Genomic DNA, 26,425 nt, shown 5'->3' on the forward strand with positions numbered 1-26,425 from the left:
ATTACACACGTACAACTGTCCTCACATACTTACATGTATTTGCGGGTACACTCCCCTCTCCCTTGTACACCTGTTCAGCCTGTGTGTTGATTTATGTCTCCTTGTAGAGGTTCTTCTTAAATGTGTTTTCCTGTGTCCCCACCCAAGAGAAACTCTCGCTGAGGGACAGGATGTTATTTACAGGGTGGATGAATTGTGATGAATCTTTTTCTCAGAACATAAGGTCTCAAAGTATTCTCCTTTCCTCCTTAAAGTGACCCTCTTGAAATAAGGAGCCCAAACATTCCTACTCACAGCTAAGTGGAGGAAAAACCCAAGGAGGTATAGAAGGTTGGTAATATCATACAAACTGTCTTCACATGCAAGGGCACATATTAAAAAAAAAAATCTCTCTCCAACCCCCGAACATCACAGGCCAATTCTTGCTAATATACCACCAAATTTAAAAAATATATACATATGTGTATATAGATTCCATTCTGAATTCAAAACAGCCAATGCTAGGCACTAGCTTATGCCTACCAATTTTGTAATTTACTGATTTTGTAAGAACCGCAAGTTTCTGTGCCTTCCAACTTTTCCCTGAATACTTTGCTCTCCAAAGTTCCAGGCAGTACATGATGTTAATGCCCTTTTTAATTGGGATAAGGTGATACTGAGCTTTAAAATTACCTACCATATAACTATGACTTCCACTTATTAAACGCTTACATGCTATCTGGCACCATGTATAGAATTCTCAGTACTATTTGATAAGACTAATTAATCCAAGGATCAAATAACATGACAGCAATTATCTTAAGAAGTATTTCTCTTAAATACAAATCCCTCCCTGTCTCAGATCCTTCCGGCAATGCTCTCTGCAGAGCTGTTGTTGTCCGTTAGGAATGAGAAGCTAAGGCTCGAGGCTAATGTCAATGTGCTGGCAGACTGTCACAGAATTGCATGCTTTCTCCAAGTGCTAAGGTTGCTAGATTTCTGGCTCTTGTACTCAGGGATGAGGGGCTAACCTAAGACATGATCAATTTGATAGCAAGAATGTCTCCAGTGAGTTTTAACAGTGACAGCTACTCAAAGCTAAAATAATGATAAAATTTTAAAAATGTTAATTGGGTTAAATCATCATATAATTTCAATAAGTAGGACACACTATTCCTTTGTATAATTTATAAGATGGATTTTCTTTGCTATGTATTTCTACCTATTCTGATTTTCTTTAGGTTTTTTAAAAAAATTTTTTCTTTTTTTCTCTTGTTTGTTACACTAAGGACTTAAAGATGCACAAAAACAAAAACCAAACAAAAAAACCACTAGCAGCTCTTTTCCTTTAAACCCAGAAGTTACCATTGCTTCTGGGAAGAGTGTGACGAGCCTGGTCTCTGCTGAAAGGTACAAGCAGTAGCCGAACTGCAGGGTACCAGTTGCTACACAAAGCCACCGTGTTAGTTTAAAGCAAGCACAGAACCCGCTTCCATGACATTTAATGTTCCAGACATGATACATTACTCAGAGACTGTTGCATTTCATGTGCACACATACCAGGTTTGGTTATCAGGATAATCTGGGCCCCAAAATGGAATTGTCACAAGCATTTAAAGGGGTTTCTCCTAGGTCCATAGTTTTTCACCGGGCAATGAGCAAAGCAGTGTTCTCGCAGCCTACACTCTGTCAGGGCTTGGAGCTACCTGAGGGAGCTGAACCAGGTCCTGGTAAAGGCATCGTCAGCAGGAAACACAACCTATGAGAATTTTACAGTTGCAAGGCTGATCCATTGGATACAGTCCAGTGGCTGTCAGAGTGAGGGGTACATACACAATCCCCCTGCTATCTCCGCTGCACAGCAAAGGCAGTCTGAGGAAAGGCCGGAGGCTCCAAGCAAGAGAAAACACTAGGAAGCAAAGGGTGGAAATGTACTGGTGCTGCATTTCTGGGCAGACGACTGTGCACACCATGAATTCAGCTGAAACAAATGCTTAGCCATCAGTCATTCCCCAAACAGCTCCCTTGAGAAGAGAAGGTGAAATCCCCTCCAGGGAGCAAGTGTCGATGGATATAGCAGGTGCTTCTGCTTGTTCACTCATCCCATAGCTTTCTATGGGCTGACTGAATGCTTCCTGGAAATCTCAGCCTCCTGTTGGCAATGCTGATCTGGTCCTAGCTTTTCCTAACCAATTCCCTACAAGTATATGGTCTGATTGTCCAAAAATCTCATTACTTCATAAACTGCAGCAGGAATCAGCTCCAGTTATTTCCTGAACTTTGATCACACTTATCTCATTGAGTTTCCTGATACAATTATTGTTCTGTCTTATAAAAAAACAAATGAGACCATCGAGTTGATTCTGACTTACAGTGACTCTAACAGGACAGGCTGGAAGCGTCCCTGTGGGTTTTCCCAGACTGTAACTCTTTATGGGCCTAGAAAACCTCTTCTTTCTCCCACAGAGTAGCTGGTGGTTTGAACTGTTGACCTTGGAAACAGTGTGAGTAAAAAAGACTGAGCTCCTTCTCAAGGACAGTCCCAGAAAATGGAAGTGGAAAGACAGTAAGGTTGCATAGCAAAATAACCCTCTTGTGAGTGTAATCAAACCCTTGGCGTACACACTTCCCCGGGTATCAGCAATTTGCACCGATGAACCGAGATCAGCTATGGAACCCCAAACATTGGTGGATCAGATTTGATCGAAGGTGACAAGTTAAAAGACAGTGCTCCACTGCATTAATACATCAGACTTAGAACTAAGACGATACTATTAAACAGCGCATCATTGGAAACGCCGAGCAGGCATGGCCCTCCCTCATCAGTAACTTTTGAAAGAGCAGTCATAAGAGGCGAAAGAGCAAGCGCCATGCTCACTCCTTTTGGTTACTGGACTGCGTTGACTCAAGACTGCAGGTCACAGGTCAACACCCCACGCCTCTCTTCAAGTCACTGAGTCCTTCTTCTTCCGGAACGGAGATTTTAGTCTCTGCCACACACTGCTTTTGGGTTTCGACTTTTTCTCCATGGCCAGGACTGCCTCCTTTTCTTTCCTGCGAATCTCCCGCACCAAGGCATGGAACACATCATCAATGTAGTAGCGGTAAGCAGCAGACGTCTCAAAAAAGGGACAGCTGAATTCTCGGGCCAAAGCCAGTCCTTCTTCTCTGGTGACCTTTAAAAATGTAAACGCGAGGAAAATGTTCAGTGTGAACAGTGGAAAACGGTTACAAGCAACCAATAAAGCAGGTGACAGAAGAGAGGACTCCTTGGGTGGCAGAAATGGTTAAGTCCTAGCCTACTAGTCGCAAGACTGGGGACTCACACCCATGCAGAGGTGCTGGGGGAGACAGGCCATCGTCTTGACGCCTCTGGGGGGCGGCTGTACTCTGCACACATGGAGTCGCCTTGAGTTGGGATCAACTTGATGGCAACAGGAGGATTCAAGATTGTCAACTCGAGATATGTGTAGACAGAGTACAGTGATTTTTTTTTGGGTAATGCTTGGGAGGCTGGTCTACATGGCCTTTAACGTTTCTTCTGCCTTCAAATTTTATGATTTCTATTTTAAAGATAACTTTTGGAAAGGTGGAATAGCAATAGATGTTGAATACATAATCTTATTTCATCTGACAGTTTTCATTCATTCTAAAGAACAAAAGGGCAGAGATGTATATTTAAATTCTAATGCCAAAAACCATTAAGAACTCCTAGTAACTATGAGTATACGAATGAAGGTGTTCTAAAATTGATTGTGGTCATGATTGTACAACTCTTCTTAGTATAGGACTGAATTATTGAATTGCATGATTTGTGAATTATATGTCAGTTACAAAATCCAAAACCTCAAAAAAGAAAAGAATTACTTCTACTATTGGACACTGAGACTATTTCTACTTCTTTGCTACAGTAAAAAACCTGGCAATGAGCATTTTATATGTGAATCTCAAAATAGATTTTTCAAACCAGGATTAGCTGGGAAGCGTTATGAATGTAATCACCATTCGACAGCGTCCACAAACTGCACCGTTCACTGCTTGCACATGCTACACACGTGCTTATCCGCTACGCTTCCCTCTCAGCCAGGGTGCGGCGGCCGCAGCACTGCTAACTTGAAGGGCCCCACAGCCTAAGGAACGCCATCCTCCCTCTCACTCTCCCTATCCCTTCCCAGGGCTCACAAGCCCCATCATCAGCAAGGAGGACTTAGGAAAGGAACATTCCATGATTCTTCATATACTAAGCCCCTGTGGAGTCTGTCCTGTAACAGATTCCAAGAATCCAGGTAAACACCCAAAACAAAAGCCCACAGGAAAACCCTCGGATTTGGAGAGAACTTAATTCTAAATTTGAAGACATAGTAGCCTGTAAGTAAAACTCCCACCAGACCATAGGGTGCATTTTCTTCTCGTCTTACCTGCCTGAGCTGTTTTAGGTCAGATTTGTTTCCCACAAGAACTACAGGGGTATCATCGGTGCGTCGAACTCGATAAATAAGTTGTTTGAACTCTCGAACTTCATGGAAACTTCGACGGTCGGTGATGGAGTAACAGATGATAAACCCTTCTCCTGCCCTCATGTACTGATCCCGCATGGCCGTAAACTCTGCCTAGGGGGACACAAGGGTCATTAATGAATTGATCCATGCAATCTAGAGCGGTACGCACACTAGCTATTTAGTTCAGATTAAGGTTCCGTGATGTCGGTTACCTGCTGTCCTGAGTGAGAGTGCATGAAACAGTAAAAGAGATGGACTGGTGATCCTCTCTGCCAAAGACTTTCCCTCCCCTTCTTCCCGCCCCTGCCCTAGAGTGAAAAAGCCTTTACTCATAGTATGCTGGGATTTAATACCTGTCCGGCTGTATCCAAAATGTCCAGATTGGCAGGTTCATCATCAATCCGGATCCGGATTTTATAAGCATCTTCTACAGGAGGGAAGAAAGGTGTACTCTCAGGCCATAAACACGGGAATAAATACCTCCTTCGCACCCTGGTGGAGTATTACTACATTGTACCCAGGTTCCTTACTTCCCCCTAAATTCCTCAGGAAGCATGAAGGCAATTATGTCATCAACCACAATTTTTCCCCCTGCAGGCACTGAGGCCAGTTATAAAACTCTACCTATATCCTTTAGAAAAACCGAAACCCTCGCCTACCAAGTCAATTCTGATTCGTCATGACCCTACCCATGGATTCTGAGACTGTTCAACTTTATAGCGGCAAACATCATCCATCTCCTTTCTTTGCCTCATTACTCTCCTGAGGCGAGTCCTCTAGAAATAACTTAATAATGGAATGAACGAAAGAACAGATGGCTAAACAACAAAACGTCACATACAGTTCTAAGCCAAAACAGGATTCTGATGGTCATTAAGAAAATTGGGCCAAGGGGACAAATAATTTTACCATTTATTAAACATGTTTACCACGTAAGTAATTACGTAAGTAATCTGCATGGACTAACTCATCCAGCAGTCACAGTACTCTAGTGAGGTCGTTGTTATCCCTACTTCACAGACATTGAAAACATCAACTATCTCCCAATCACAGAAGCAATAGTGGAACCAGGATTAAAATTGAGGCTGTGTCTCAAAATCTGTACTTTAACCACTTCCTATAGTGTTTTTTATCTTAATATTCTGGGTGGGGGGGGAGCCTATTTCATAAACATTCCATTTTGTTATAATTTCTTCTTTATGAAGGCAAATTTCTTCATCCATACTACTTGAGTCACCTTGGAAAACACAGAAAGTTAGAGAGAGAAAAAGTCAACTTGCTGTTTCAACTGCTCAAACACAATGGCTTACATTCTTCTAGCATCTGAACAGGTTTTTTGGGATCCTTGGCTCTGGTTTTTCCTCACACATGAAGAGTCCACTAAACTATAGGCCACGAGCTAAATAAGTCATTGAGATTAATGAACTGTGCAATCAATTTAGTGGGCTGAGGGCAGGACCAAAGCTGATAGAAACTTAACATAAAATAAAAAATACCAGAGCACATCACATGTGGTGAGGCACTATTTTTTCATGTTCACTACGCATACCTATGGGCACACATCCCCCCCACGCATACTTCTACATGTAAGTGTCGCAAGGGGTGCGGTGATTTGGCTTGAGACTGCTAAGTGGTTGTGGCAGCCTGCCTGCTTCCATAAAGACAGCCTTGGAAACCCTATGGGGGTGCTTCTGGAGCCCCACAGGGTCACTGGAGTTGGAATTGGCTGCAGGGCAGTGGGTTACAATGCAAAATGTTTTTCTTCAGTCAGCAGGCAAAACTTTGAAACAAATATGGAACCAAATTGACAAAAAGCAACTGGAAAGATCAGATAGGAGGCTGATGGGGCAGAAGTATGCTGGTCAATGGGGGAGGAACAACGGGGAAAACAACTTTGGAAAAGGTTGTAATCATTATCACTTGGCTGCTGCACATGTACCAAGTGCTGAACTGGGGTATGCTCTGCTGTGTGTACTCGGAACCCCCCAAAACCTGGGAAACAAAGTGTGGCACGTTACAGAGTCACCGAGCGCTCTCAGGTTGCTTGGCACAGAGTAAAACTGAAGAGACATAGAATTTGCTAAGTCAGAAAAAAAGAAAGTGATTCACCAAACTGTACCACTATAGTAAACAAATGCAAGAGTTCTCACTCAGAGGAAGGAAAAGCATTTTCTGGATCTCTCGGGTCAAGGATCTTAAACTGATTTTATTCCCAGAATGCCCGAGGACAGGTCAAATCCCTGTAAGACGTTCCAAGTTTACGCGGCACATGAAAAACACGTATGAAAATGATTTAGACTTTTTTTTCCCCAATCAATCCACTTAAGTATCTATTGAAAAAAAACCAAAACAATCACACCCAAAGCTGAGAGTCACTGGCTTCACGGAATCTGAAGCAGCCAGAGGCCTTTCTAATGGAAGTTCTCCCTAGAGACTGGAGGTCAGGGCAGAGTCTCATTCTGAAAACGTGTACATTTATGACAGACCAGTGGCCCCTCCCCCCAACATTTGTCTTTTCTCTAGGATATAATTCCTGAGACGTCATTCTGAATCCTATGATTCAGTTATGAGAGTAATATTTGTCCTCTCTCTGAAGACTAGCAACTTAATGAAGCAGAGCAAACACAAAGGAACATTTTCCTTATTTGAATAAGGTTTCGCCAACAATGGGTGTTTATGACTGGCTTCTGAGCAAACGTCAGGTATAAGGAAGTCAAAGAAATGCACCCAGAGAAAGAAGTCCAGGCTCCCAGTGTCTAGGTTATCCAAGTTCAGCAGGCTGGATCGACTTGTTTTTCTGCTTCCTTTGGTGGAAGTTCAAACCAGCTGACTCATGGTTAGAGTCTCAAAATCGGACCCTTAGAGAGGTGACAGCAAGAAGTTTCCCACCAAGCACCCTTTAATCCGGCAACAGTAGAGTGTAGTGAGCAGAAAGGCGAGACAAAGGAAGTCCCATTGATGCTCAAAGGCAAACTAAAGATGGGTTATGCACCCAGAGGGCTGAGTGAGTGGAACAGTAAGTATTACCAATCGCTGACCCCTCAGTTGGTAAGTAAGTCTGCAGACACCAGAAAAGGTTCCTAAGAAAAATCGTGCAAAACCATTTTCACCCCCGACACGCACGAAAGAAGCCACTTTCGGGGGTTACTCTGGCCAAATGGTAATGCAACTTACCAATGGTGGGGTCATGATCTTCCGGGAATCTGTGGCTAATGAACTGCATGGTCATGGCTTCAAAACAAGAAAGCAGAGTTAAAATCGGCCCCCAAGTGACCCACGGGAAGAACGGTTCAGCAGCAGCCTGTAGCTCTTCTGTTTTCGGTAGAGGTCATTGCTTTAAGCCGACGGGAAGCGTCACCTACCGCTTTTCCCGACCCCGCCGGCGCCCAGCATCACCAGCTTGTACTCCCGAGACAGCCCCGCGGGGCTGCTGCAGCAGCTGGCGGCCGGGCGAGCTCCGGCGTCCATCGTCCTGGAGGGGAACCCGGGGCTGTGCCCCAGGAAAAGCCACCTGAAAGGAGAAAATACTGCATCCAGGATGGAGACGTCGGGCGACGTCCTCCAGCCGGTGCCCAGCCCTTCCCCCCGCACCCCAGCCCAACCCACGGCTCCTCGTTCTCCGCGGCGGCTTCCTGGTAACCCCCGAGCCCCGAGCAGTCCAGTCCCAGGACACACCGCTGGTTTCCGGTGGCACTTTTCGGGGAGCAAATAAAATACACAAGACAAAGAAATCCTGACTTCCCCGCCCCCACCCCAGACTGGGGCGCCGCGGCGTGAGGGAGGCGGCGGCGCAGGAGAGGTCAGGAGACCAAAGCCACCCCTTAGGCCACGGGGGGGGGGGGGCCGGGGTCCTCCCTCTCCCCATTCTTTCCGGAGGGGGCTTCCCTCCGCCGCCGTCATTCTAAGCGACACGAAGTCCTGTTCGTACCGGCCGGCAGGCGGCACAGCCCGGCCGATCGCCGCTGTCTTCCCCCTCTCCCGGCGCGGCGCGCGCACGGACTGTGGCCCCGCCCCGGCCGACTAAGATGGCGCCACCGGCGGGAGGGCGGGGCGGACGTCACGCACGACGTCCCTCGGGAGGCGGCGTCGCCCCGCCCCCAGGCCCCGCCCCGTCCCAGGCCCGGCTGTAGTGTACGGGGTCGTGTTGCCGTGGCCATCTACAGGCTACTGTGAAGAAAAACTAATCGGGCCCAAGTGAGAGGAAATGGGCACCAAGTTTTCCCGTTGGAATTGGAACCCCAGATCCCGTCGTACCCAGCTGCCAGGAAACGGAGTGGGCCTCAACTCCGCTTCTCCCCATCAGGGTGCTGCATGGACCAAAACTTGAACGACCAAGGCCCGCAGTGCTGGCCGAGAGGGGTTGGCTTTGGGCTGCTCACCCTCAGGTCAGCATTTTAAACCCACAGCCACCCAGGGGCAAGGATGAGGCTGTCTGCGCCCTTACGGACGGTTCCGTGTTGGCCAGGGCTGCACTATGCAGAGCCCGTTGCTGTCAGCAGACTTGTGATCACTTGTTGCCCGTAAAGAGGCCTAGGGTCAGACTGGACTCGGCGGTAGTGGGTAAAGGCCACAGTTCCTGTTTTAAACACCACCTGCAAGTGAGGAGCTGTAAATGAGCACGGGGCAAGCAGCACTAACTGGAGGCACTTGCACCGCAGCCCTCTGCAGAGCAGCTGTGCAATGCAATGGACAAACTCCCTTCGGAGCTCAGGACAGTGCTTCCATTTCCCCAGAATGCTTCCTTCACTCCTTTCTGATTAAGAGGGCGCACCCAACGCCCTTGCTGTTAAACCCCACATGGCGAGTACACGGGTCATCAGAAGACAGCGTGTCCAAGTGCCTTCCAACAGTGCTGGAAGGAGATTACTAGGTTTTTTTTCTGTGGTGCCTCTGGGTGGACTGCAACTTCCGTTTTCTGGCTGTTTTACTCACCCAGGAGAAAAAAAAACAAAAATCACCCAGGAAAGTGAATATGAAAAAGAAAAAAGACCAGGCAATTTCCTTCCAGAACAAAGCCAATGAAAACTATGGACCTTTACAATTTTATTACGGGTTCACAAGGGTGGGAGAGGGAACATGAGGGTGGGAGAGGGAAGGGGAAAAAGGAGCTGATATCAAGGGCTCAAATAAAAAGAAAATGCTTTAAAAATGATGGCAACATATGCACAAATGTGCTTGACACAATGGATGTATGGATTATTCTAAGAGCTCCCAATAAAACGATTTTTATAAAGACTATGGATCACAAGTCACATCTGGGGGCTGGCATGACGGGTCACAAGCGTGGGCTAACAACCAAACCCAACAATGGAAAACACGCAGCACTCATGACCTTAACGTTTTCATCCGTACTTTAAGGATGCATTTTGGAAAGTCATAAAACCATTGAAATGATATGCAAACTTTTGGATCCATCACACCTCCCCCAAAAGGTTATGAAGTAAAGGTTAAGTGCATGGTTAGCTTATGAAAGAAAAAGAGAAACAAAGCTGAATATTTGTCCATTTATTTATAATGAAATTATGGTCTAAATATTTACAACATTTAGGAAACCAGAGGACACGTTTATACAAAGCCAGCCTGCCAAGTGTTCAAATGTGCAAAAATGACAGTTCGATATTTCAAACTACTTCTGGTTCAGCAGACTAGCTCCTTCACTTTTACACATCAGTTTGATACAAAAAAGTTCTTTTGGCAAAACCTGTAATTGCCAAGAAAAAGGACAAGTTGAAACTTCAGTCACTAAGTCCACCATCATCCTATTGCGAGCAGTCAAATCTCTCAAGTGTAGCTGCAACCACTTCTGAGAGACAGATCGCTGCTTCATTTGTGATGAATTCTGACCAGCTTTGGTCAAGTAGTTTTCTCTGACCCAGCTGAAGACAAGGAGCTGAGAAGGACAATTTTAAAAAGCAATGGCCAAGATAAGTGTGCCTGAGGGGCCAGCCTGTGGATGCTCCCAAAAGTAAGACACAAGGAAAAGTAACTTCATTTTCCTACCCAGGATCCAGCTATAGCCAACAGTCTGAATTTAGTACAAAGGCATTTTCTCTGAAGAATGCAAAATGAAACATGAATGAGGCTCTTACAATTAAGTACTGAAAGTACAGAATAGCCTTAAAATCACTCCCTTCCACCCAATAAACAGGACTTGTTTGCAACCAGTTATTATTTGACTAAACAGCAGTAAAGTCAACCAAAACTTTCTTCACAACAGAGTAAGGGCTACGTGTTTGGAAAAGGCTGGGCCCGGTCACATATAAATGGGATTAACCAACCTTGTCGGGGTGCTGTGTGCAACAAGCACATTGCGTCCACTGTTGAAAAAAAGCCTCAGAGACAAGTGTGTGTTTCTAAGTAAATTTTAACAGATGCTATGCCACTGCAGAAATAAGGATGTTTAAGAGGAATGGAGCCCATTAGGAAGGGGACAGTGTTTCTCGAAATTCAGCAAAGGTCCAAGATGATTCTCCGTACAGGCCCCGAAGTCTTGTTTAAATCAAATACATGCATTATTGCTACAGAAGAGTCCTTGAGAGTCGGTGTTGTGTTCAGTGTTTTCTACGGGGCCATCCAGAACGGCATCTGTTGCTTAGCTCGTGGCTGGGAGGATGGGTACTGATAGCCCAAACTCCAGCCCTGTGGGAAGCTACTTGCATTTTTATGACCTCCGTGTTCCTCCTCTTCATCAGATGAGTCTGCAGCATAAGCTACTAAGCCAAAACCCTTTTCTGTAGTTTTCATCTTCTTGGCTGGATAATCTAGGAGAGAGAAGATACCCCACGCCCATACCCACATAAAAAAAGAAAAAAATACCATAAAATCGTTAATTAAAAAAAAAAGATGTTAATTATAAGTGGTTAGTTGGACACCATTTTGAAGTCACAGGGTCAATGGTCACCCCAAAACGTTGATGATCACACGAAAAACAGCACCAGCATCAGCAAATGTGAATCCATCAGAACCATGTAAGAAAACAGAGAAAGAAAAAAAGAAACACAAAAAAATAAAATAAAAAAAAAAAAGGAAAGAAAAAAAGGAAAGTTAGCAAGTGAGTCTCTGGGGGGGTTGATATTTCACCTTTTAAAGAGTTAAAAGAAAAGAAGTTAAGAAAAGAAAAAATGCATTTTCTTCTGTTCATTTTTATTATGACTACAAGCAACAAACAAAATGATGGTTCTGTACCTCTAAGGATTTAGAGTTCTGGGATACTAAGACAACATTTTTCCTAACAGGCTGAGTGAGCATTATCAATCCTATGGACAGGAAATGTGGCTCAGTTGCCAACACTCTGTAGGAGAACCACCTCAGGTTCCCACTGGTAATTCACTAACACTGTGAGACAGCCCTCCAATCACTAGGACTACGTCCTACGGTACAAGTGTCACTGATGCTATGACATTTAAGTTGCCTAACTATGTCATCCGTGTTAAAAAAAGAAGTGTTCTTTATTAGCCAGTAGGTCAGAGGTTGGACTCAACACACGAGTGACTAGTAGGTTAGAAAAGGAACAGAGGAAGACTCCCTGCTGCCCCCCAGTGACAACTTACTTACCATGGCCCCCTGCCAAGGCCCCGGGCCCACTCCTCTCATCAGACTCTGGCTTCACTCCCGTCACTGGAAAGGCTGGTGGAGGCATCAACTGCCTGTTGAAAAATGGAAAAAACATTCTCTCAAATTCAACCCACTTTTAACTTATGAAGTAGATTAGAGCTTTGATCCCTAATTAAAATTCTTTTCACTTGATACTTCAAGATATTATCACGCATGTAAGATTGTAAGGCCCACTAAAGCAGCCAAAATGGAACCGAGCGGCCAGTTCCCAGTTAGGAAGGTGAACTGATCACATTGGAAAGGAGGCTGGGCTCCCATTCAACTACCTCCATCTACAATATCCCATGATCCCAAGTAGTAAGAAAATGGTCCGACAATGAACGACGTCTTAGATGTACAAGATCATTTAAAGTAGAGCACAACTTCTTCTAAGCCTGGGAAAGGCTTTACCATTTTCCATTATTGCATCAATCACACAAACGCGATCCAAGTGTGCAGCAATGATCATTACTATCACAAACGGCGCAAGCAACGCCTGAATGGGTTCATTCAATCACGTTCCAACAAACTCACCTGTCCCTCTCTCGCTCTTTGCCGGAGGAACTTGCTGGCTTGGATCCGGCACCTTCCATCTCACTCTGACTGGAGAAGCCTGTACCTAAATTAGTCATATGAATGGGTCCATGCTATGAGCAGAAAAATACAGTGGCATTAGCAAATCTACAACTGCTGCATGGGCTTTAGCTCCTTAATGTAACTCTCAAGCGCCTCATCTTTCTCATAAAGGGCAGTAAGTCAAATTGAATCACATGGCTTAGGGATTTGGAGCCTAACTGTGGTCAGAGCAGGGATGCTGGGATTCATTTTGTTCTGTATGTCTGTTTTCAACTGATCACCTCTAATTCAACAGGTTTCTACAAACTAGCTATAAACTATTAAAATGCCTCAAAGAATGCTCTTAGAGATTCTGGCAAAAGCAATGGTGAGTCTTCATTGCCTCAAAACAAAATTGTACTGTGTGGCATATTTTAATAGCCTCTGGAAATTCTTTAATGTGTGCCCACAATTACTTATGTGCACATGATCAGTCCAGCCCCCCCCCGTCTTTTCTGGGGGTACAGAACGGAGGGGACATCATCCTTTTGGGGGGTGGGGTATGTGTATAGCATGTTGAAGACATAGTTGGAAACACAAACCACCTGTTGGTGGAACGGCAGTTTCTGGTGGAATCTTAGAGAAGACCCATCATGGGCTCCCCAGAGGGTTGTATGAATGTGCCTAGGTTGGGCTGTTAGGGCACTCAGCAGGGGCACCTCAGAAGAAAGGCCTGGCAGCCAGCCAATGAAAACCCCACGGAGCACCATTCAGCTCTTACACGGATGGGTCTGCCACGAGCCAGCATCGACTCCAGGTAAACGGTACAGTGGTTGCATACCAAGAGGACATGCGGCATTCTACAGGTGCCGGCCAGAGGAAGACGTCTTTCCCTACTACAGTGACCCAGTGAAACCTAAGGGAAAACCCACCCACACATAAAAATTGAGGCTGTAGATCAATCCCACACATTTAATAAAAATCTCGCTTCAATGGAATCCAGAAAGTAAAAATCCTGTGTCTGGAGCACTGCGGACAGAGATACGAATGTCTCTTTCTCTAGAAGGAGCCTACTGTAGGAGAGTAAGGTGAAGAAAGGTGTTGTATTTAACCTGGTATCCAAGAAGTCCCGACTCTCGTTCATCTGGCAGCTCTTCGGTGAACCGTCTCTTCTGTGCCTGAGGCTGAGCTGAGAGTGGGGGTGGGGGCTGGGGCGGGGGCCCAGCAGGCAGGGCAGTTTTGACAGGAGCAGCAGGAATAAAAGGCCCGCTCATTGGACTCTGGGACCAAAACAAAGCAAGGAAGCAATCATGTGAGATGACCCAACTGAAGAAAACCCAGGTCACAATGGGCATCTGACTCCACATGCAGCATTTGAACCGCTCACATTCTGCTAGTTTCCTTCATGGGAACTTTGGTTAACCACCTGCCTTCCCAGGGAAATGATCTACATATAGGACCACTCTGAACCCTCAAGAAAAACCCACCATGTCATTGGGATGTGAAAAGCAAACATGCCCATTAACAGGTAGTAAAGACTCCACCTGTGAACTTTGTGCAGGAGACAGACAATAGCAACAATAATCACTTACTTAGTCCTTTCACCAATGTCTTAGCTCTTTCTGTATACTAATCACTGTTAATACACGTGGCAAAGGTACCTTCACCTGTCATTCCCATGGTTATTAGTAAGTTGCTTTGTCAAGAGCAAGGCTGTCTCAGGTTTTAAGAGAGCATACCAAAAATGAATACACGAGATTATGAAAAGAATATGTATTAGGAGAGAAAACAATGCAAAGAAACCTACCATTGCTATGAGAAACCGCTCACATTTACTGACAGCCTGGCTCTCTTAGGTAATCTTTGCAACCCTCGAAGGTAACAGAATGGCGTGGGTTCATTCACGAGGAAAAGCAAAGCCCGGGCAGATTTAAGTTAGACTCCAAAACCCACGGCACACAAACAAAGGACGTGTGATCAATGAGCCCTGACAGGCAGTTCTTAACCACTGTTAAGTCGCTTGCTAACTACAAAGGAATGGAGCTCAAAGCTAGGGGGCTAAAGCTCTGCTTAAATATAAAACAGACATGACTAGAGACCACCTGCAGAATTTAGCTCACAAACCCTCTTCTGGTGTCGGCATGTGCAGCCTGTCAGGGCTCACAGCCCTTGGTGGTCAGGCTGGGCAATGGTCCGCGGCTGCAGCTTGCTCTGGCACGGGCACACTGAGGGTGTGCCACAAATCCTCTCACTAGTCTCCCTCACCCCGAGGAGCTAGCTATCGACTTCTTTCCTGAAATTCTACTACCTTCCACAATTTGAGAAGACACCATTATGCAGAATACTTAGGTCTGGAACTCAGGAAAACCTATACGTGGTATGTTTCTTTCTAAAATTAGAACAGCTACGAGCAATCATTCCATCTTAACACTCCAAAGCCAGGTGTAGGCACACTATGGCCCATGATCTATCCTGTCTGGCCACCTACTTCCACCATTCAAGTTTCCTTAGGCCCTGCCAATATGCACTCAAGTACTGCACATACAGAGCCGCTTCATAATACAGGGACCGAGTGGAGCAACTACGACAGAAGCCACATGGCCTGCAAGGCCTACACCATTTACTAGATGGCCCTTTACTGAGTCTGTCAACTTTTGGACTAAACAATCTGGTAGCAAGATTTGTGAAACAACAGCAAACTTCAGAATGACAGATACATGTGTACATGTATCTTGGTGGTAGGGCCACAGGAAGACAGAAATCAGTCTCGTAACATGACTTCCTTCTGAATAATACATACCACTCTCTCCCCTCAGCCCCTTCCCCACCCCACCCCCAGCTGTTTCCTGACTCAGTGGTACCATCCTACCTGTCCAGTGCTAGCTGGAGGTTGCACTTGAGTTATCGGGTATTGTGTTGGCACAGGTGGAACTCCAGTAGGTAATGCTGGCAAGACTCCAGGTGCCAATGAAACAGCTGGTGGCACTATGCTTGGTACTCCATAGGGAGGTTGAACTGGCTGCTGAGGAGGGGGAACAACAGGGTAACCAGACTGATAGCCATTGGATGGATAATATGGTGGTTGAGGAGGGACACTACTTATAGCAGAGGGTTGTGTATAGCCTGAGGGGGAAGAAAAAAAGTGTTTAATCAGCTGCAGCAGAATGAGACATTTTAGCCGAATATTAAACTTAACATCTAGGGGAAGAAAAATACTGAGGCAAGAATGAATTTCCAAATCACCCCAAATTGAAGGGAACATTAGTGCCCTGGCACAGTAGTTTAACTTCAGGTATCATCGTTTGTACATAGCTATAACTAGTTAGGTTTTGTTTTCTAAAATTAAAACAAATACTTTAAGACATACACACCTGGCAAAGGTACAGCAGTATTAATCTGATTCACAAATCTAGAGTATTCAGCATGAACCTGAAAGAGAAGGGGAAACAAATGCATCTAGGGCAGATTCAATTCACTTTGTATTTATAAGGGCCTGTTTACACAACCCAAATTGATTGGAAGGTAAATGTTTACATATAAGTTGTCACTCAAATTAAACTTTTGATAAACTTTTATTTTATTTGGGTTTCTTTTCCTTTTTTTACATTTTATTAGGGACTCATACAACTCTTATCACCATCCATACATATACATACATCAACTGTATAAAGCACATCTGTACATTCCCCGCCCCAATCATTCTCAAAGCATTTGCACTCCACTTAAGCCATTTGCATCAGGTCCTCTTTTTTTTCCCCCTCCTCCCCGCTCCCCCCTCCCTCATGTGCCCTTGGTAATTTATACATCGTTATTTTGTCATATCTTGCTCTATCCGGAGTCTCCCTTCCCCCCCTTCTCTGCCGTCCCTCTCCCAGGGAGGAGGTCACATGTGGATCCCTGTAATCAGTTCCCCCTTTCCAACCCTCTCACCCTACACTCTCCCAGCATCGCCCCTCACACCCTAGGTCCTGAAGGTATCATCCACCCTGGATTCCCTGTGCCTCCAGCCCTCAAATGTACCAGATACAGCCTCTGCCCTATCCAGCCCTGCAAGGTAGAATTCGGATCATGGTAGTTGGGGGAAGCATCCAGGATCTGGGGGAAAGCTGTGCTCTTCATCGGTACTACCTCGCACCCTGACTGACCCATCTCCTCTCCTAAACCCCTCTATGAGGGGATCTCCAGTGGCGGACACTTGGGCCTTGGGTCTCCACTTCCCCCTTCATATATATCCCCGTACACATATTCTTTTTTTTTTTTGCATGATGCCTTATACCTGGTCCCTTGGGCACCTCGTGATCGCACTGGCTGGTGTGCTTCTTCCATGTGGGCTTTTTTGCTTCTGAGCTAGATGGCCGCTTGTTCACCTTCAAACCTTTAAGACCCCAGACACTATCTCTTTTGATAGCCGGGCACCATCAGCTTTCTTCACCACATTTGCTTATGCACCCATTTGTCTTCAGCGATCCTATCATGGAGGTGTGCAGCCAATGATATGATGATTTTTTGTTCTTTGATGCCTGATAACTGATCTTTATTTTTTAAATAAACTTTTAATAGAACTTATAAGAAGGTACATCTAGAAGCACATTAGGTCAGGTTTTAGGAATCAGGCACAGTTATTCTTCGTATAACTGTTGAGAATTCACTAATTTACTTATTCAACACTTAATGGGTAAACATGATTAAATATTAAAAATATAAATAGAATTAGGATGTGATTTTGGTAGATTTTCACCTCCAGTTCATTGAATCCCATTAAGCCTCTCAATATGAGAAAAACCTGAGGAGTGGCTGGGACGTTATCTGGTACCCTCAGGGGCTGGCGAATCAGGTTATTTGCTCATAAGCAAGGACCACAGTCCCCCATCAGGATTCCCTTACACACCAAATACAAGGTTGAACACATCCAAACCCCAAAGCCTGACTTCCTTTAGATGCTATAAAGTAGTCACATAGTTTAACTTTTTGTCATTTCCTTACAGAATAAAAAGGATGAATAATCAAATAAGCATTTATCCCAAAGACACTACTAACGAAACTACTATAGCCCCACTTGTCAGCAAAAAAACCAAAAGTAAAACCCCTCAGTGCTACCGAACTGATTCCGATGCATGGTAACTCTGTAAAGCTATATGCGAGCAGAAAGCCTTTCTGTTAAAACCCTTCCCCACTGCTGACTGATCTTGTTGTCAACAGCCGTGTAGCCTTCAGTGAAACCCTTCAGCTACCGTTAATCTTCAAAGGAATTTGTACTGTCCATCAGTAGCGACTCAACCACAATGAAAATGATTTAAATAACTGGTAACATTGAAATTCCAAGCTAGAACTCCCCATTGGAATAGTTCCCAAGTAAGAAATTCTCACAGCTGTCACCTTGCCGAGGGGCCTAACTTCCTCCTAGAGTGCTAGTACTATGTTGTCAACCCTCTTCTGTCGGTTCTGACCCATAGCACACCTATGTACAACAGAACAAAACGCTACATCAATCCTGTGCCCCTCCTACCCTTGAGCCCATGGTTGCAGCCACTGTGTTAATTCATCTTGGTGAGGACCTTCCTAGTTACTACAAACCAAATTCACTGCCATCGAGTTGATGCAGACTCAGCCACCTTATAAGGCAGGGTGGCACAGTCCCCGTAAGTTTCTGAGACTGTAACTCTTTATGGGAATAAAAAGCCTCCGCTTTCTCCTGAGAAGCAGCTGGTAGTTTCCAACAGCTGATCTTGCAGTGAGCAGCCCAAGGCTGAACCACTCCACGACCACAACTCCTCACTACAGACTGAGAAAAACTGCCAAACCACTTGCCCCCACGACAGGAACTCCCCTGACAGAGACGCACACAAACACACTCACTGTTTGCAAGAGGTTCTCACAGAGCTTCTTGGCAGCAGCGAGGCCTTCCGGCTTGGGATGACTGGAAAGAAAAATATTAACAGAAAAAGAAGGGATGCGGGATTCTGCCTTCGATTTCAGGCTGTGTGGTTTAATGTATTCACGATAGCTCAAACCCAAGCCTCTGAACCGCCCCCCCACCCCCAGAGCTTTTTATAAGCCCTTCTAGTTAGAACTTGTGTAATACAAATATCTTACAGATTTCTCTTAGTAGGGTACATCATGAGATAAAATCACTGTAATTTGTGTTTAAATGGCCATAGGTTTAAATGACACATTTTAGGTTCATCACCATTTTGAATCAAAGCCTTTGAGACTTGTATAAAACCCAAGACTTTACTGAAATAATTCTCTGAGAGTAGGAGGGCATTCACAGACAATTCCACCTCCTGAGTCAATTCTTTGGTTACTGAGTGGCCTGGTGAGTATTCCTAGTGTTGAACCCAAAATCCCTCCCATTACAATTTAAGCCCATTTGCTCTTGCTTTGGGTGTTTCCTGCACAATAATTAACTGAAAAGGACTGCCATGCCCTCCGCCCCTTATCCGTACCTGATGTAAATATACATAGGTTCAAAAGCTTCTCGGCCAGATGCTGGCTCTATGCAGCCCGAACCTTTGCCCCGGAGGAAGACTTTGGCCCCTGTTTCGATCTGAATGTGCTGCAAGTAGGAGCAGCCTGGCCCTTCCACCTTCTCCTTGACATTGAAAGTGGGCACAGCATGTTCTAGACCCACAAATAATTTATCTTGAACATAATGCATCTGTGAAACAACAGAACTCAGATTAAACAGAGAATATACACAAGTACATTCTCATGTCGCAGACAATATTCTGACCACCAGCTAATTTTAATCACACCCAGAAACAAAGGCCCCTGTAATTTCTTGCATGAGCACTCAATCAAGCAGTCTAAATTCAAATGAGAACACTACTCAAGGGGCATCAACACCCTAATCTGCTCAGCAAGAGGTGAAGAGAAAAGCCCCAGTATGATACTTCCACCTCCTCGGAGCCAGACAGGAGCCCATTAAGCAAAAAAGGAATCCCAGCAAAACTTGCTCCTGTCTCAGTAAGCGGATGTTGGGTGGCACAGTCAGCCCCGTGGTGCTCTCAGTAAGGGCTGCTCTCTCCACCCCTTTGGTCTAGGAGGAGTGTATCAGCAGAGTCTTGCTTCATCAGACCCAGCCTTCTTAGTCCTCCAGTTGCTAACAAGCTCACAAATACCCGCTGCTAACTTGAAAACATACATTATTCATGCCCTTTGATCAACCTTCTTCCTAGAGAACCAATATGAGAGAGGTGGGTTTCAGATGCTCACGACACCCTGGATGCATCTCCACATTATCCACTGTGGGCAACTTCCGGGTTAGAATTTTGAGAAATGGTTGCCGAGTCCTTCACCAAACATACCCCTGACTGGAAAGGAGGCTTCTGGCTCACAGCTGGCGCGAGCTGAGCGATGGGTGCAGGCTGGTGGTAAACAGTGACTGTTGCCCCATTGAAAGTTGGACTTGTGCCGGTGGCTGCCTTCACCACCCCATTGGTGATGATTTCTTTGATTCGGTTTACAGCTCCTAGAGAACGACAGATAGCAAAACACTGTGCCAGAGAACCGAATGCAATAACCAGAGCCCAATGCTTAGGATGGGGCGTGGTCCAACAGTGCAAGCCGTAACCGTTTTATAGGTGCTTCCCGGGCACACGTTTGTACAAAGTCCATGAACTAAGAGTTACACAGTCACCAGAGCTCTGAAACACACCCTTCACAACAAAGTGGTGAGTCAGACATTACTTACTATCCACCAATTCCCGGGTCTGACCCTGAACATGAAGATATAAAGGACGATCCCTATAAAGAGAGATATAAAATGACTATTACTACCCAGCCTTAGCCACGGAAGCAAAGCAGTTCCCAACTTTAATTTGTAATTTAAAAGAAAAAGATGCACACACACACTGAGTATTGAGTTACAGTGCTTAAGAACACAAATTCTTGTTTAGTTAAACAGTCCAGGTAAGGATTAAAATCTATGCTATGGGTTCATTTACTAGTACTCAATCAAGGTAACCCCAAGTTCAAGAAAAGGAACTTTTTGTTGGACACCTAGTAAGTTACAGCAGGTACTTTCCTCCTCTAACTACCCAAATGAAGGAGACCCATACTAAGTAAACTCTAGAATTTGAATGTAAGGTAGCTAAAATTCAGATTCTGATCGTGAACAAAGTGATCAACACCCACATGCTTAGAAGGTAGAAGCTAAGAGAAAACGCAAAATGGCAACTAGCACCCAGATGATACTTTTAATTTGCCTTTGACATACACCCTTGGCTTTGGGTGAGAGCACATTTCACCTCCTAATTATGTGTAAGCCAATGTTAACAAGCTGTGCCATAAGCTCAAGCACTAAACAATGGGGGAATTGAAGCTAATAAATATTTACATAGATAACCTACATTCCATGCCATAGTCATGAGAAAAGAAGGCCTATTTTTAACAGATGACAATAGAATATGAACTCCCGTGAAGGGAAGGGGCCCTGGTGGTTGCCAGTCAGGCTGTTAACTGCAATGTCAGCGCTTCAAAAGCACCGCTTTTCAGGAGAAAGGTGTGCTCTGAGGACCCACAGGACAGTCCACTCTGCATAAAATCTGGCTCAACAGCAGGGTCATTTTGGGGTGAAAATGTCTTCATGGGGAGGGAAATAGTTTAGAAGCATGTAAATTTAAAATTAACAATTGTCTTCTTTTTTTTTAGTTTCTCATAATTAAGTTTCCCTCAATAAAAATCATGGAGGAAAAGCCGCCACACTTCTTACACCCATTTGAGCCACTCAGAGATCCGCTTCACTGCACATATATAGGCAAGCATCCCTTCTTCCTCGAGAGTGGAAAACATGAAGGTGATGTGAGCCACCCCCAGCCCTTCCCCAGAGGACAGGACACACATACACACCCAGGTCCCACTTTGGCCTTCTCCTCAGTGGTCATGAACCTCCCTCGAGTTGACACCGCAGCCCCACTGAGTCTGCTGATCTAAGAAGGAAAATGTTCCATTAGAAGGAAGCAATCACACTGCTACAGATAAGAATCCAGGAGAGATAACCCCCAGGGCCAACAAGGAGAGTAGAGAAACCAGGAGGATTAGGGGAGGGTGTGGGGAGAAAAAGGTAAGCGATCACCAATTATCAACCAAGAACCCCCTCCCAGGGGAATGAATAACAGAAAAGTGAGGGGCAATGGAGGACGATGTAAGATATGAAAAGAATAATCTATAACTTATTAAGGGTTCGTGAGGGAGGAAGGGTGGGGGAGGGAGGAGGAAGCAATGGGGAGCTTGTATCAGGGGCTCAAGTGCGAAGAGAGGAGAGAACACTGAGTGCAAAAGTGCTTGACACACTGGATGAATGTATGGATTGTGATAAGAGCTGTAGAGCTCCCAATAAAAGTGTGTCGGGGATGAAAAAGACAGGGGGCATACAAAAGAAATGTGATCATTGGTTGATTCCCAAGGCAGACGGCAGCACGTTTTCTCCCTTTTATTCACCATGAAGGTAGGAATGTTTTCTTCTCTACCTGAAATTTCAATTCCAGTTTCTTGATCAAACAATACCAGTTCACATTTCAAGACCTTCATCTAGAAGAGTGCTCCCCAAAGTGGGTGACACCACTCCCCTCCGGCTCTGCAACAATCCAGGGGGGCTGCAAGAGTACATGACTCCACTTTCTCCTGGATTGGGGGCTACAGCACGTTTTTAGTTGCCAGGGGGTTGCAGGGACAAGTTTCAGTTCTTGCAAAGGGGGTGGTAGGTCAAGTAAATTTGAGAACTTCTGATTCAGAAGCTGCTCTTTTTCCGTTAAATTAAACCTAATCCCACTAACCACCAGCTGACTCCTACTTGTGCTTGAGCACTGGTGGGTCAGGGCTTAAAGTCCACAACCAAAAGGCTGGCAGTGTGTGCCCACCAGCCACCATGTGGGGCAAAGACAAGGCGGTCTGCTTCCGTAGAAGATTTACAGCCTTGGCAACCCTAGAAATGGACATCGTACTTGGTAAAGAAGAGGGACAGTGAAAAAGAGGAAGACTCTCCGTGAGACGCAGACGCAGGTGCAACAATGGGCTCGAGGATGGGGCAAGACCGGGCTGTGCTTCCTTTCTGTTGCCCGGCCACTGTGACTTAGAGCCAACACAACAGCACTGAACCACAAACAGCGGCACCGATGGTACAGTTCTACTCTGCCCCACAGGGTGGCTGCGTGCTAGAATCGAATTGATGGTTGTGGATGTTCATTTGTTTAGTTCTGGGTTTTTAGGTTGGCTGGAGTTTAGAGGTCCTTGTTTTTGAAATGACACCCATCCCTATCTTACCCAAATAAGGGGCCCCACTACTCCACACCTCATCCTGAGTCTGTCCTCGAGTCAGCAAGTTCCTGCAGGTGAGAGGCACATCGTTGATTTCTACTTCAGCTACCACCAGGTCGTCCTTGCTTTTATTACTAGCCAGGCCTTTGCCAGGTGCCTGAAGCTACAAACAGGGAGAGATCAGATTAAAATATTTATACAATAGAATATAATCTTCGAGTTACCCATTTTTCAACCACTTATCCCCAAGTCCCACCATCTCCCTATCTTTTCCTTCACCTGTCAGCAAACACCCTTGGAAATACTTTCTGGTCATTCTCCACAAATGAAATAAATATTGACAGCAAGTAGCCAATCTACTTGAAGGCCATCATCAGATTTCTCTGATCATGTGTGTAATTACGGGAGCTCTATGGAGGAGGAGCTACAGCTTCTAAAGAGCACCGGAGTCGGGTGATGCTGCCTGCCTTACAGCCAGATGTCGAGGAAAACAAAGGTGGGGCCCAAGCGTAACCGCCCAAACACCCTGCTCCCAGGAGAGTCGCTTTCTTTAGGACAAACACAGAGGAACAGCACATGAAACTAGTTCGCTTGGATGGCTAACCAATCTGCTCAAGAGGATAAAATACAAGAAGGCTTAAACAAACAAACAAACCCCCAAAAAACCATCCCAAGGGAAAAATGGAGTTAAACGATAATAGAACAATCAAGAAATAAAATGCGTATGAATTACTGAGTGGAAAACCAGTCTGCTTTGAAAATCTTCACCCAATTCAAAGTAAGTTTTAAACAATGGTCCCGTGAATTTTCAAAAGTCCTTATGTGCATTAGATACATTTTAAAAATATGGAGGCAAACTAAATAGACTCATCACTTGACCTTCACCCAGCACTTTGCATTTATCTCACTGAACACTTACGGTCAGTATCTTAAAGGAATATGTCAGTGATATCCAACAGCCTCCTATGAAGATACAAATGCTTTCTACCTGTGCAGTCTGATGTGGTTGTCACTAGTCACATGGCTACCGAGCATCTGAAATACAATTCGTGACTGAGGAACGATTGAATTCCCCTTAACTTAAGCAGCCACAGGTTGGACAGCACAGGCATGATTATAGGAAACGGACACTCAGGGGGGTAGAACACAGACATAACTGAGGGGTCCGGGTTTCAAAGCCAGACCTTCAGATTCTAAATCCAGTATTCTTTATAAACCATAAAAAAATCTGATTAATTTCAAGGTCACTGATAATGATAGTTAAGCCTCCAGACTGGTTATAACTGACTGACTAAATCTATAGAACTGGAAAGCTTAACAAAAGAATATACGTTCCAACATAGAACTCACCTCTTCACATGTAACAGAGGGCAAATTTTAATTTAAGGCAAAACCATTTTCTCACATGAAAATTTCTCAAAGTGGAACGGGCAGCTTTGAAACCTATGGAATTCTCTTTACTCTAGAGGTTTACAGACTTGGTGGTGGAGTGGGTTACATGTAAGGCTGCTAACGGCAAGGTCAGCAGTTTGAAACCACCAGTTGCCCCACCACAGAAAGATGCTTTTTATGCTTGTAAAGTGATACAGTCTTGGAAACCCACGTCAGGGGGGGCAAGTCCGACCCTCTCCTACAGGGTTGCTATGAACCTGAACCTACTCAGTGGCGCTGAGTTTCCGTTGAGAGGTTTTCAAACAAACAAATGCCCAACCGTCTGAAGTAGCTCAATGTCCGACGCGTACACCTACCACTTGCAGATCTTGGACTAGTTATTCTATTTCACTCTTGGGATCAATTTTCCACATCTCTAGACTGCTGACAATAATCTATTACACAATTCTTTTAAGGTTTGGGGGTGCAAAGCAAGCATTCTAGTCACAATGAGCCATTCTAATTATTATTCTACAGGAGTACTCTTACCCTTATACCAGGAATTTTAACAACCTAATCTTTCCCTCAACTTGTATACAACGAACAGCCCATACATAATCATCTCTTGGACTAATGTTTAATTGTCCAGTAGAGGCTCACTGAAAACGAGGAAGCCCCTCAACTAGATAGACTAACTCGGTGGCTACAACAATGGGCTCAAACACAGCAAGAACTGTTGAAGCGGCAGAGGACCCAGCAGTGGTTTCTTGTTACACATGAGTTGGGTCGGAACAAATTCAATGGCATCTAACAACAGTTAAGTAGCCACTAAGTAAACATCTATTGTTCTAATAAGAGCTGTTACCTCAGAGCTCATTTTATTTTATTTTTAAACATTTTATTAGGGGCTCATACAACTCTTATCACAATCCATACATATACATACATCAATTGTATAAAGCACATCCGTACATTCCCTGCCCCAATCATTCTCAAAGCATTTGCTCTCCATCAGAGCTCATTTTACCTGAACTTCTCTTCTGTCTTCAGGGAAAATGCCCATCCTTTAAATGAATATATAGATACAACTTAAACTCAACTAAGCAAACATGCACAAAATAAACTACTTGGTCCGTTCACAAGGCCACGCGGAAGGGCCTCAGAAAAACAAGAATTGACAAAACACCATGGGGTAAATTCCAAAAGGAAATGCTCTTTCAACTCGGATACCATTGTTTTCCCTTTGCATGAACACAAACGACTGCAGGATTCCAAATAACGTCTAAGAAATGGGCAAGTGACCACCCCTCACCCCGGTCAACTTCCAGTACCTTGTCAGCTGCGTTCTGAGTTGGTTTCAGTTTCCCTTTGGCCATGAGCATGGCATTGATCTTGGCAGCCACCGCGGCAGCGGCATCCAAGGCTCCCGAGGGCGCGGCCGCGGCGCCCCCGGGGCTGCCCCCACTGCAAGGGACCTCTCCGCCTGGAGGCGCAGGTGGGAGAAAGAGAAGAGGGGCTGGGGCTGGTTGGTCCCATTTACTGCGACGCCTACAGGAAGGAAAAGGCAGATATTAGGCGCCAGAGCCTCCATTTGCTGTTCCTTCCTTCACCTTCAGCCCAACTTCCCACTCTCCCGTTCCCTTTACCGCTTCGGACCTTCCCCCAACTCTGAAATCGCATCTCTCCCTAAAACACGTCCGTTGGTGCGTTATCTTCCCTGGACCCCCCTCTTTCAACCCTTCCCCGGCGTCGTCGTCCAGTCACCTCCCGGGGGAGACTTCACTCCGTCCCATACGCTCGCGTTTCCGCCTTTCAAAAGCCCCTGCTCCCCTCCTCTCTTCGCTGCCCGCCAACCCTCTTCGGGGACCCCGGCCTGCTCACCATCCGTCTCCCCGACGGGCCGGACCTCCAATCCGCACACCCCCCGCCTCAGCGCCCCTCCGCACGCCCGCAGCGTCCCAGAGTCCCGCCGCCTCCCGCGGCCCCACGCTCCCGCCAAGCCCTCGCCCCCGAGCCTCACCCGCCAGCTCCTGGGTGCGTCGCGCTCCCCGCGGACATGGCGACCGGCTCTGCCTAGCCACCCGCCAACGACCCACTACCGCTGCCCGTCACTTCCGCCCCACGCCCTCACGCACGGGCACTTCCTGTTCCGCGCCGAGCGCTTCCGGCGG

At 45.6% G+C, this 26,425-nt stretch overlaps 2 protein-coding genes and 1 non-coding gene across 4 annotated transcripts; all 3 read right to left on the minus strand.

Moving 5' to 3' along the window:
• Positions 1 to 1,465: 1,465 nt before the first annotated feature.
• RIT1 (Ras like without CAAX 1) lies at positions 1,466 to 8,519 on the minus strand. The gene is made up of 6 exons (XM_075563053.1): positions 8,407 to 8,519; positions 7,841 to 7,989; positions 7,653 to 7,709; positions 4,832 to 4,905; positions 4,398 to 4,589; positions 1,466 to 3,155 (listed from the first exon to the last, which is right to left on the minus strand). The coding sequence occupies exons 2-6, from the start codon at positions 7,944 to 7,946 to the stop codon at positions 2,925 to 2,927; spliced, it is 660 nt and encodes a 219-aa protein (XP_075419168.1). The 5' UTR covers positions 7,947 to 7,989; positions 8,407 to 8,519; the 3' UTR covers positions 1,466 to 2,924.
• A 1,449-nt stretch (positions 8,520 to 9,968) lies between these two features.
• On the minus strand, positions 9,969 to 26,398 carry KHDC4 (KH domain containing 4, pre-mRNA splicing factor). 2 transcript variants are annotated; one of them, XM_075563065.1, is made up of 14 exons: positions 26,275 to 26,398; positions 25,586 to 25,802; positions 22,918 to 23,046; positions 21,477 to 21,556; positions 20,320 to 20,372; positions 19,934 to 20,097; positions 19,073 to 19,284; positions 18,483 to 18,543; positions 15,998 to 16,055; positions 15,496 to 15,749; positions 13,739 to 13,906; positions 12,606 to 12,718; positions 12,033 to 12,124; positions 9,969 to 11,239 (listed from the first exon to the last, which is right to left on the minus strand). In XM_075563065.1, exons 1-14 carry the CDS (start codon positions 26,310 to 26,312, stop codon positions 11,040 to 11,042), a joined length of 1,839 nt encoding a protein of 612 aa, XP_075419180.1. In that variant the 5' UTR covers positions 26,313 to 26,398; the 3' UTR covers positions 9,969 to 11,039. The 2 variants fall into 2 exon arrangements, 1 of the variants encoding a protein (XP_075419180.1); XR_012786869.1 differs by having other exon boundaries at positions 11,182 to 11,239; positions 12,606 to 12,690.
• LOC142437815 (small Cajal body-specific RNA 4) lies at positions 19,599 to 19,726 on the minus strand. Its single transcript, XR_012782330.1, has one exon.
• Positions 26,399 to 26,425: the final 27 nt, after the last annotated feature.

Source organism: Tenrec ecaudatus, chromosome 1 (assembly GCF_050624435.1).
Source record: "Tenrec ecaudatus isolate mTenEca1 chromosome 1, mTenEca1.hap1, whole genome shotgun sequence".
NCBI classification, from domain to species: Eukaryota; Metazoa; Chordata; class Mammalia; order Afrosoricida; family Tenrecidae; genus Tenrec; species Tenrec ecaudatus.

Bases quoted from the DNA above. Each gene is read 5' to 3' on its own strand.
- RIT1 (XM_075563053.1), bottom strand. From the start codon at position 7,946: ATGGACGCCGGAGCTCGCCCGGCCGCCAGCTGCTGCAGCAGCCCCGCG. The intron at 7,710-7,840 runs GTAGGTGACGCT...CTTGTTTTGAAG, and splicing joins CGGCGGGGTCGGGAAAAGCG to CCATGACCATGCAGTTCATT. The intron at 4,906-7,652 runs GTAAGTTGCATT...TCCCTCCTGTAG, and splicing joins AGATCATGACCCCACCATTG to AAGATGCTTATAAAATCCGG.
- KHDC4 (XM_075563065.1), bottom strand. From the start codon at position 26,312: ATGTCCGCGGGGAGCGCGACGCACCCAGGAGCTGGCGG. The intron at 16,056-18,482 runs GTGAGTGTGTTT...CTTCTCTTTCAG, and splicing joins GTGAGAACCTCTTGCAAACA to GTTCATGCTGAATACTCTAG. The intron at 12,719-13,738 runs GTTAAATACAAC...TTCTGCTCATAG, and splicing joins CGGGACTTCTTGGATACCAG to CATGGACCCATTCATATGAC.